The sequence below is a fragment of the Pelodiscus sinensis genome, chromosome 14 (genome assembly GCF_052426305.1).
Source record: "Pelodiscus sinensis isolate ZL-2025 chromosome 14, ASM5242630v1, whole genome shotgun sequence".
In the NCBI taxonomy this organism is placed as follows: Eukaryota; Metazoa; Chordata; order Testudines; family Trionychidae; genus Pelodiscus; species Pelodiscus sinensis.
This window is the reverse complement of record NC_143065.1, coordinates 24865682-24877922: the sequence shown is the minus strand read 5'-3', so window position 1 is coordinate 24877922 and position 12241 is coordinate 24865682. Positions and strand designations below refer to the sequence as shown.

At 39.0% G+C, this 12241-nt stretch overlaps 2 protein-coding genes across 5 annotated transcripts in view; one reads left to right on the top strand and one right to left on the bottom strand.

Moving 5' to 3' along the window:
- The window catches only part of FAM227B (family with sequence similarity 227 member B), a 221390-nt gene that overhangs the window by 63595 nt on the left and 145554 nt on the right, over positions 1–12241 (top strand). The window lies entirely within an intron of this gene.
- The window catches only part of FGF7 (fibroblast growth factor 7), a 73538-nt gene continuing 66406 nt past the window's right edge, over positions 5110–12241 (bottom strand). For all 3 annotated transcript variants that reach the window (XM_089782047.1, XM_089782046.1, XM_014579503.4), the window contains exons 3-4: positions 6613–6716; positions 5110–6176 (exon numbers count right to left, since the gene is read on the bottom strand). In XM_089782047.1, the coding sequence (XP_089638173.1) occupies positions 5982–6176; positions 6613–6716 (299 nt within the window). In that variant the 3' untranslated portion in view covers positions 5110–5981. The remainder of the gene's footprint in view (positions 6177–6612; positions 6717–12241) is intronic.

Genomic DNA, 12241 nt, shown 5'->3' with positions numbered 1-12241 from the left:
AATCAAATGCATGGTAATAAAATGGTGAATAACTAGTAAGGCATTAGTAGAGGAGGAAAAGATCGGGGGCTACCGAGGATCACAAATTGAATATGGATCAAGAATGTGATACAATTGCAAAAAAGGCAAATTTAATTTTGGGATATATTAGTAATGCTTGATGAGATGGCACCAATAACATAACATAACATAACATAACATAACATAACATAACATAACATAACATAACATAACATAACATAACATAACATAACATAACATAACATAACATAACATAAGAATGGCCGTACTGGGTCAGACCAAAGGTCCATCTAGCCCAGTAGCCTGTCTGCCGACAGTGGTCAGCACCAGGCACCCCAAAGAGGGTGGACTGAAGACAATGATCAAACGATTTGTCTCCTGCCATCCTTCTCCAGCCTCTGACAAACAAAGGCCAGGGACACCATTTCTATTCCCTGGCTAACAGCCTTTTATGGACCTAACCTCCATGAAATTATCTAGCTTCTCTTTAAACTCTGTTATAGTCCTAGCCTTCCAGCCTCCTTTGGCAAAGAGTTCCACAGGTTGACTACGCACTATGTGAAGAACAAGTTTATTTTATTAGTTTTAAACCTGCTACCCATTAACTTCATTTGGTGTCCTCTAGTTCTTCTATTATGGGAACTAATAAATAACTTTTCTTTATTCACCCTCTCCATACCACTCATGATTTTATATACCTCTATCATATCCTCCCTCAGTCCCCTCTTATTTTCTATCCCTTTCTTAATAATTCCTAACATCCTATTTGCCTTTTGACTGCCTCTGCACACTGTGTGGAAGTTTTCAGAGAACTATCCACGATAACTCCAAGATCTCTTTCCTGATTTGTCATAGCTCCCATCATACTGTACATATAGTTGGGGTTATTTTTTCCAATGTGCATTACTTTACACTTATCCACATTAAATTTCATTTGCCATTTTGTTGCCCAATCACTCAGTTTGGTGAGATCTTTTTGAAGTTCTTCATAGTCTACTTCTGTCTTGGCTATCTTAAACATTTTAGTATCATCCGCAAGCTTTATTACTTCACTGCTTACCCCTTTCTCCAGATCATTTATGAATAAGTTGAACAGGATTGGTCCCAGGACTGACTCTTGGGCGACACCACTACTTACCCCTCTCCATTCTGAAAATTTACCATTTATTCCTACCCTTTGTTTCCTGTCTTTTAACCAGTTCTCAATCCATGAAAGGACCTTCCCTCTTATCCCATGACAATGTAATTTACACAAGAGCCTTTGGTGAGGGACCTTGTCAAAGGCTTTCTGAAAATCTAAGTATACTATATCTACTGGATCCCCCTTGTTCGCATGTTTGTTAACCCCTTCAAAGAACTCTAAGGGTACGTCTAGACTACAGGGTTTTGTCAACAGAAGTTTTGTTGACAGATACTGTTGACAAAACTTCTGTCGACAAAGAGCGTCTAGACTACATCCAGTTCTGTCGACAAAGCAAGCCACTATGTCGACATAACAGTGTGGATACAAAGTACAGTGTAGATGCAATAATGCCTTCTATCAACAGAACTCTGTCAACAAAGGGCGTTATTCCTCGTAGAATGAGGTTTACATACGTCGACAAAACTGCTGAGTTTTGTTGATGTTATGTCGACATAACTCAAAGGCAGTGTGGAAGCAGGTATAGTTTTGTCAACAAAAGTCCACTTTTGTCGACAAAACCCTGTAGTCTAGACACACCCTAATAGATTAGTAAGACATGATTTCCCTTTACAGAAACCATGTTGACTTTTGTCCAACAAATTATAGACAAAAATAAGGTCCCTCACCAAAGGTTCTTGAGTAAATTACATTGTCATGTAAGATTCCTTTCAGACAGCTTCTATTCTGCTGAGCTCATTTGAAGCACTAAAACATCTCCAATAATCATAGCTCCACCTAGGGAGGCAACAGAACACTTGTTTACTGCAGAACCAATTCAATAGCATTAGAGGATACATTAGAGCAGTGGTTCTCAGCTTGTTTCAGTCCACGGACCACCAGGCCAATCAAAAAATTTTCGTGGACCTCCTCCTGTTTGAGACATGATAAAAAAGAGCAGCCAACGAACATTTTGGTTTGAAATGAATTTAAAATGATGTAGTGTGTCTTATGAAGCATGTGGACCTGGACAGAACTGAAAACTTCATGGGATGCTGTCTATGGATACATCTGTATTACAGGCTAAAGTCAAGTTAAATTACTCAATTTCAGCTACATTAATTGTGTAGCTGAAGTCGAAGTACCTTAACTTGGCTTTAGGCACTGTCTACACAGTAGGAAGTCAAAGGAAGAACATTCTTCTTTCAACTTCCCTTATTCCTCATGCAATGAGGGTTGCAGAAGTCAGAGTAAGAAGTCCATTATTTCAAAATTATTTTGAAATAACAGGCTTGCTGTGTAGATGCTCACGCTGTAATTTCAATACACGTGCAGTGTAGACATAGCCTATGTCAGGAAAATGATAGAACTAGTGCATAATTATATATTATAGCCTTTGGAACACATACAGTTCTATTCTTATAATGGAGAAGACAGGAAAGATTTTAAATTGCATGAATACTAATAAATTGTTTAAAGTAAATTGATTTAAAGTAACAAAGGATTGGATCTCTCTTGTGGGACAGAGCTAAGAGGAAGCAAATTGTGCAAGGATCATCTTGGGCAGTTTGTCTTTATTCATTCCATCTGAAGGGATGGGGCTTGTGTGTACCCCAGAGATAGCAGTAGATCTGGGATTGTCAATGTAAAGGTTGAGAGCCACTTCTGGACCAGTCAGCATAGAGTTACAGCCCATTTGACACCCTCAGGTAGTATACACTTGCTGGTCCCCGGTATCAAAAGGTTGGGAACCACAGGTCTAAACCAATAGTACTGGATGCAGACCACAATGGTAAATGGGTTGAGCAACACTACTCAAGACACAAATCCTGAGGGATCTACAGAAACTCATATAACTCTACACTGGATCTGGAGCCTTGGTAACTCCCTTCCTCTTCCCTTCTTTCCCCATGCACACAATCTTGTAGCATGTTAACCTTACAGAGCCACAAAACCAGAGAGATGCATTGGCCTCAGCTGTCCCCTGGAACTGCCCTTAAAGGTGGAACCCACAGGCAGGGATCCATGGGCGAGTTAATGTGTCTCAGACTGTATTAATTTTCCCACATCATCTCCGTAGAACTGATGAGGGGACAGCAGGCATCTACCAAGTTCTACCTACACCTAACACTAGTACAATCAAAAGGGGGAAAAGATATCCATGAAGATCCTGGGGGCACAGTTTGGTCCACAATAGTTAATTATTAGTGATTTAAAATCTTTAAAATTGTAACTGCAATTATAGTATTCAATTTAAAATCTAATTTTATTTTATTAGAGAAGCAAATCTAACAACAGAATTTATGGTCTTCCTCTTATGGATCAGTATGTTTTAAAGAACTCATCAATTATTTAGGTACCTACATGGCATGGCCACATTTTCAAAAGCATATGTGTCCAATGGCTCTGATTGAGAATGGTGGTTGTGAGGATGGAGCCACATGCTATTTCATTCTACAGCAAACACACGCTCAGATCCCTCTAATCAAACAGATAGGCTAGTCCACGTGGAAAATTATGTTTCACCTCTCCACATTAATAATAGTTAGCAATTTGTAATCCTGTTTGTATTCAGACATTTAACACATATTGGGCTTAAGTAGTTCCCCACCACAAATAAAGGGGGTGATCAATATGTGAATGATTCTCTTTGCATTGATCAAAGGGAACATGATCTGGCTTGTTAATTACTTTGTAACAATTATAATTTTTTTGTTTTATGTTGATCATCTTTCCTTATAAAATGTCTGTCTTCTTTGCAACATGAATGCCGATTACTAGCTTCTTCTGATGCTTGATCATATACAGGTAGTTCAAGGTGTCACAATGCAAGCCCAATAGGCAAGGCAAATGTCAAAAAGTGCAAATAAAAATTATCAATAAAGTTTAAGAAACATTGGACCTTACTACTCTCAGTCTGAATGATCTAATCATAAGATCTTTCGAAACACCAACTCTGATTCTGGATTCAATTTTAAGCATGTTGGCATATGGTTGCATTTTAAATCCAGCTTCAGTAGAATAGCTAAACACAAACAATGTTGGTGGGGTTTCATATTTTGCTTTCAAAACTTGAACTAACCTAGGTCAGGTCTACACTAGATACTATTGCCGATACAGTAATTTTGGTTAAGGATGTGATTTTTAAAATAAAAACAAACCCCTTTGAATAGCCACCAGAGTGCCGCGTGGGTACTGCATGTGGCTCTAAGGGCTCGGGTGTGGGGCGTGCTGTAATCTGGGCAGCACTGAGGGCTGGCTGCCTTCAGTCCCACCCCTTATGCCCACGGGCTTCAAACCAGCCCCCCTCTCTCTCCCACACACATACCTTGCCCCAGGGCCCAGGAGGTTGTTGGTCTCATTGGAAGAGAAGTACTCACATCATTAACTGGCAAATTTGTTGCCAGACTCAAGAGCAAGGGCAAGAATTAAAGTAGAGACACTGAACTATTCATATGGCAATGGTTATTCAACTATTGCTTTACATCTGTTAAATCTCTAGAGTCATGAGATTTCATTTTTATTGGCTTGTCTTTCTGGATCATTTCCCCAGCTGGTATAAATTGGTGTAGCTCCATAGAACTCAGTGCTAATTTATACCAACTGAGGATGTATCCCAATATCTATCAGAGCTATAACCTTACTATATCTGCCGTAACTCTGGGAATGCTATCAAACTTAATTGGCAGGAGTATGTGGCAAAGAATTTTTTACATTTTTGGGTTGTTCCCCGTGAGACTTCATTTGTAAGAATTGCTGCAGGCTGTCATTTTTGTCTGCCATCCAGTGCATGTTGGCAAGAGTGTTGTGTACTAGACTTTGTGTCTGGTCATAGAAAAAAACCAATGCAGCTCAGCCAGACTGTTTTGTTATTCCTTTAGAATTAAAAGCATATGAAACAGATGCAGCTTAATAAGTTTTTTTATAAATAACATCAACTTAAATAACTTAGAATAATAAAGTTCAAATATAACTTAAAATAAAGTTTAATGCTGTAACAACAGAAAAAGCATGAATAACGGTGGAAAAACAATATTAAAAGCCATATGCCCTAACAGGAATTATACAAAAGATAGGTTATGTTACATAAAAAACCTTAATAAGTCTGAATTTTTGTCGTTATATAAAATGTTATTTTGTGGAAAGTGAGATGAAGTACATTTTTGTTTATTCCATATTCCTAATACTTTACATACATTATTTTGAAATATCTTTTAGAGCAGCATTAGGTATTTGTTCTTGTTAATACAATTGATATTTTGCAGTGGTGCAATCTTTATTTTCCAAACAAGCTTTTTTAAATCTAAATGTGACAGTAACAAATGTACAATTTTTTTTCTAATCCTATTTTATGTATAGTTTATCAGTTTCTCTGGGAAGTATTTAAAATACTGCTCAATCTCCACATTTAATATTGACTTGATAATCTGACAAATCATTCCAGCAGCCTTAAAGTCCGACATATTTTACATAACATTATCATCTGCTTTATTATTTTTATAGCAGCCATGTTTAATAAGCAGATAGGTTTTTTTAAATAAAATATTGTCAGATAATCAAGTCATGACTTTTAAGGGTAAATTAATTTAAGAAACTACCCAGTTACTATTACTAACATAATGATTGAACAACTCTTTACAACTTTTTACAACTTTTAGTTACTAAATTTGATTGTGTATATTTTCAAATCTTTTTAATGAAGTCTCTTTAAAATAAACATAAATGCGCAAGTCCAGCTTGTTCAGTTTTTCAGTAGTATTCCAGCCTCTCTTGATTACTTGTTCAGTCTCCTTAAAAATAATCTTCCTGCTGGAACTAGTTCTCTATAGATCATATATGATTAGGATATTGCAAAAGGAAGAAAGTGGGATGCTTTGTGTTCTTTCTTTGTTTTTTTACCTTTCATGGGGACACCTTTGCGATTTAATGTCACAAACATCTCTTTTCCTTTGTTTGTCCATTTTGCTGAAGCATAAGTATTATAATGGTTTTCTTCAATCAGTTCTATGAAGTTACAGTCTTCATTGCATACTTTCTGTTAAGAATGAATGATAACATAAACATAGCATAAATTAACACTTTTATTCTTTAAATGCATAGAGGAGGTGGGGAAGCTGGGGGGGAAGAGCACATACCATATAATAAATACCATTTGTTTTTAAACTAATATATTACTTAGGTCTCTTAAGTCTTAACTAACATGGTCTATATTTTTAGCTTTGAATATCCTCCCTTAGCAGCTGAAATTTTTAACAAGAGGAAGATTTAAAAAAAAAACAAGATTAGGGAGTTAATCCTTAGATTTTATAACCAAGCATAACAATCTACCATTACAATTGGATAAAGATTCAATATATTTCTATTTGCTAACAATAATTTACACAAACTACACTGATGTTATGTAAAAATCAGCAGAAATGTTCAAAAGTATATATTTCCATAATACAAGTTCTTTGCAGTATTTTCAGTACCTTTCCATAGAGCTTTCCAGACTTGTTCATTGCTAGAAAGTATTCACTTTCCACTCCTTTGATTGCCACTACTCCAACTGCCACTGTTCTTATTTCCAGAATACCTGCAAAGAAATAAATTGAGGTCTGTAAACTGTTCATTTGCTTTTTCAGTCACACCTAAGAGTATTGTTTCTCTTAATGATTCTATAATACTTCTGGGTTTATTTAAAATGTTAAACTGGTGAAAGTGGTTATTAAAATCAAAAGTTCACATAGTGCAGACTAGATCGTGGCTTTCTCTTTAAAAAAATCTTCTGTATATGTATATTCACACACATACAACCAACTCTTCATATCAGTTTCTAGTGCTATGTTTTTCACTCATCATATTCTAAACTTTACTTGCATTTTTTTAAGAATCAGATGTTTTCTTAAAATTTCTCTGGTTCATGTTTCCAACAGAAATAAAGACAGATGTTTTAGCCAAGATTCACAGAATTTTTGTAAAGACCACATTTAAAAGATATGTGAGAATTTTACTGGTGTCACCTCCTTGAAGAAGCATAAACCTAAGAACTTGTAAATGATAGAAAACAGACCTCCCTATCTTAAGGAAGATAAAATACCTGCTTGACCTTGACAGGCTTTGAAAAGTGACAGGAGCTGAAAAGATATCTGCACTTGAAGATAAATAACCAAAAGCTACTAGCAAAACTTTTTTATTCAAATATCTTTAACCCAGAAAATTTGAAGTTGTTTTAATTTTTCATTGAGTGGTAGATGCTATTAACATATACCCATAGTTACTAGTGTAACATAAAATACTCTTTGTAGAACTGAAAAATGGGATGCAGAGTACACTATGTGGTTTTCAAATTTAAGCATTTTAATAGTTAAGATAATACATTAGTTTTAAGTTTGGACCATACATTTTTGGATGAGGCCCTCCTCAGATTGGAAGCTCCTCAAAATGGAAGCTCCCTAGCTTCCTCTTGTGATTTTCTTTCTACAGGGGATCTTTTTAGTTCAGCCAGTTCCATTCAGAATCCAGTACCTAACCCAAGTGTGCTAGGCAAGAGAAAAGAGTATTAAGGGTTTTTATCCCAAGTTAACTAATCTTTCCTAAAGATTATTCTTGACTGACGGTACAGGATCCCCACTCTTAGGGTACATCTACACAGCAGTGTTATTTTGAAATAACTGATATTATTCTGAAATAACAAAGTCCGAATCTACACACAGCAGTTATTTCGACATCATGTCAAAATAACGTCCAGCGGGAGGACTACTTACTTTGACTCCTGTAACCCTCATTTTATGAGAAGTAAGGGAAGTGAGAGGAAGTGTGCTCTAACTCGTATTTACTGCAATGAATATTTCAGTATTTTAGGTTTATTGTGCCAAAAGCTGAAATAAGCTATTTTGACTTAAGCTACGCAATTGACGTAGCTCAAGTTGTGTAGCTTATTTTGGATTTAGCCCCGCTGTGTAGACGAACTCTAAGTGCGTATCCATTAAGGGACCCTGCCTAGGACTAATGTGGACACGCTATTTCAAAATAGTTATTTTGGGAGGTATTATTTTGAAATAACTTATTTCAAAATAATTTCCTAGTGTAGACATGCCCTTATACACTTCTTTGGCAGGATTGTGCAGTAGCCGTATTATCCATCATCACTACAGTAATTCAGGAGTGTTAATGTCATATTGTCCTCACCATAGTGTGAGGTTTTTCACTTGAAGAATGCAAATCTCCTTCCCAAACAAGACTTTTTAAGTGTTATCTTCATTTATGTATGTTTAAATGGCTAAGTATATGCTCATTTTTTGTGAAATGTGGGGGAGCATGTGGGCTGTGGTTTTTAGTTTGTTGGAATTTTATAATCTGGTTTCATCTGTTTGTTATATATCCTTTTTACATCATCTTGCCCTTCTACTTTTCACTTTTTTCTTTTGTTTCTTTAATTTGTTGCCTCTTATCCACTCTGCTTCCATACCATTCTTAGCCAGTATCCTATCTTCCTTTTATTTATCCTACCATCAAATCTAATGCCTCTTCCCTAAAGTTTAGTTTATGGTTCTCTGTTCTCTTGTCTTTTCTCTGATACTTTCTTACTCCACTGTGGAATCTAACAAACTTCAAATAACATTTTCAACTTTTTAATAAGTTTTACTCTGCCTGCAATAAGCATTGAAAAAAGGATTTGAACCAAACAACTTCAAAGTGATGCTCATTAAAAATTGTAATACTTTCACTTTAAATACAGGCAGTCCCCGAGTTACGCGGATTCGACTTATGTCGGATCCGCAGTTACGAACGGGGACCTCTCCCTGGTCTCCAGCAGACCAGGGAGAGGAAGCAAAGCGGCGGAACACGTGGGCAGCGGACAGCCCAGACGCGTCTGGGCTGCCCGCTGCCCGCTGCCCGCATGCTCCGCGGCTTTGCTCTGCTTTGCTCCCCGTCCCCCTGGTCTGCAGACCCCCCCCTGCAGACCAGAGGGACGGGGAGCAAAGCAGAGCAAAGCCGCGGAGCACACGGGCAGCGGACAGCCCAGACGCGTCTGGGCTGCCCGCTGCCCGCGTGTTCCGCCGCTTTGCTCCCCGTCCCCCTGGTCTACAGACCAGGGGGACGGGGAGCAAAGCAGAGCAAAGCCTCGGAGCCCGAGGGCAGCAGGACAGCCACGGCGCGTCTGGGCTGTCCCGCTGCCCCTGTGCTCCGCGGCTTTGCTCCGGACGCCTGTGGACGCCTGGACCAACCCGGCAGCACCCCAGCTGCTCTGCCCCAGGCGTCCTGATTCAGCCACTGCTGGCCAGTTTCAGCAGCGGCTGAATCAGGACGCCTGGGGCAGAGCAGCTTGGGTGCTGCTGGGTTGGTCCAGTGGCGGCGCTACTGGACCAACCCAGCAGCACCCCAGCTGCTCTGCCCCAGGCATCCCCAAGTCAGCTGCTGCTGAAACTGACCAGTGGCTGACTACAGGAAGCCTCTGCCCCGGGCTTCCTGGAATCAGCCGCTGATCAGTTTCAGCAGCAGCTGACTTGGGGACGCTTGGGGTTCTTAAGTTGATTCTGTATGTAAGTCGGAACTGGCGGTCAGTTTCAGCAGCGGCTGAATCTGGACAACAGTTCCGACTTACATACAGATTCAACTTAAGAAGAAACCTACAGTCCCTATCTTGTACGTAACCTGGGGACTGCCTGTATAATGTTTGTGAAACTCCAGTGGAGCATTCAGATCAGATGATCAAACTGCATCTGGCCAATCAAATATATGTTTGCCATTTCTCATCTATGTGGAAAGAAAATGAATTAAGTATTTATGAAGAATTGCAGAACAGAGTTTAACTGTGTCTGTCACTTGATCAGTGATGAGAATTGAGACATCCCTGAGTAAACTTCTATTTGTAGCTAAGCTATTGTACCTATTGAAAAGCATGGAGGTGAGTGAGCACAAGCCTGCCTGTGTCTGAAGGCCCCTCTCACAGCCCAAAGAGCTACTTAAGCTGGGATTCAAATAATTACAGGGGACAACTTATGAATAACAGTCAGGAGTGAGGGTCATGTGTACAAAATCAGGTATCCAGAGGTTGTGTCAGTGAGGAGCATATAATGGGAAATAATATTACTCTTAAAAGGGAAAATGCTAAAATCTGTAACCTAAGAAAATGATATTTAAACTTAGAATTTCTGAATTTATAATTTTAGCAAATTATTTCTTTATTTAATGATGAAATCCACAATTACACTGATTTTTTTGACACATGCCAAGCTCATAGTTGTATGTTATAAGTCAGTGTTGAAGTAAATTTGGGTATGTCATCACCTTGCCTGGAATACAGAGAGAATAGTAAAAGAATCAAGAATCAGAATTATATCAAACAAATAATCATATCATCTCTAAATCCCACACTGAAATGTGTGTGCATGATTCCCACTGAAATCACTAGCAGTTTCATTCAGGTATCTAAAGACAGAATTTACTTGACATTACTTGTTTGGTTCCTGCATTATACATAGTTATTGGGGAAGCTAAGCCAATTTATACAGACTACTTTTTATACAACCTACTTTGCCAGAATAGAGGAAGTTTGTTGAATAAAACCCTAGCTATCATAATTATACCCTAGGATGTGTACTTGATGGAAGTTCAGCAGGCAGATGCTGAGAATCAGCTGACCCAGCATCTAGTGATTAGATCTGATCACTTAGCATCTAGTGATTAGATCTGATTACAGGCTGCAGTGTACAAAAAGGAGCCTGCAACTAAAAGAGAGGTCAGAGTGCACTCTCCTGTGGCTACAACATAAGGCTGTAATAGAATGACCAGGCCCTTTAGCTAGAGGGCTAGAAGGCTCCCACAATCTCAGTTGAGAAGAGGACTATAGCTTTTGTTGTTGTTTCATGTTTCCTTTTTCTAGATATTACCTGTTCTAAGAGTATGTCTGTGCTGCAACTGGGAGCATGTTTCCCAGTTTCAGTACACAGATGTGTATTAGCTCTGCTCAACCTAAAGATGCTAAAAGCAGCAGAGTAGCTGGAGGTAGCACAGGCAGGAGCTTGCGCTAAATGTCTGAATACGTAGCTAGGGTAGCTGGGCAGGTTTGTGTTCATCTAATTAGGTCAAGCTGTCGTATATGCTCCCCTGGTTATGCTGCTACTTTTAGCCCACCTAGACTGCTACTTTTAGCCCACCATTTGCCTGACAACTTGAGCTGACGAGGAGTCCTGTGGCACCTTATAGACTAACTGACAACTTGAGCTGAGAAGCTCTCTCCCAGCTGCAGTGTAGAGGTACCCTTGTGCCTGGTTCCCACTTACCAACAGATCAATGCTGCAGAGATTGATCTCTCGGGCAGTTGATTTAACAGTTCTAGTAATAACCCACTAAATTGACTGCTGATCACACTCCTATCAACTCTGGTACTCTACCAGGTCACGAGGAGTAAGGGAAGTCAACAGGAAAGTGTCTCCCATCAATCCCCTACAGTGGGGACACTGTGGCTATGTCTAGACTGCAGAGCTTTTCCAGGATGCCTCCCAGAAAAGCTCTGCTGGGTCCAAGGAATCCGTCTGCTTTTTCAGAACAGTTTTTTGGAATCGCTTTTTCAGTGAGAGGAATACGGGATGTTCCAAAAGAGGAGTTTTTTCCAAAATTTGGCCCCATGTAGATTGGCCAAATTTCAGAAAAGCCTCTTTTGGAAAAAAAAGTGGAAAAATATGCAAATTGCAGTTCTCAATTTGCATATCTTTTTTCCAGCTTTTCTCTGCAGTGTAGACGTAGCCTCTGAAAATTCGAACAAAGGTACGTTGACTCCAGCTACGTTATTGACAGAGCTATAGTTGCATACCTTAGTTTGTCTTTGCCCACTAGTCTAGACCTAGCTTAAGTCAAACAATATTTGATACCATATAACAATCATCTGATGGATCCAGTGCTTACCAGGGCTGAGCCCTGACACCTCCACACTTGGCAGTTCATAGTCTTAACACTCTGGGCCTGTTGCAAGAGTTCTGAATGTAAAAGTAAACTGCTTAAGCCCTGGCACATCTTTCAGTAGAAATTAAGTACTGGATGGATGATGGTGGTGGGTGTGTTTCATTGGTATTACAGGAATTACAGAATGAGAAAATAGACACCTTTTGTGTGGGT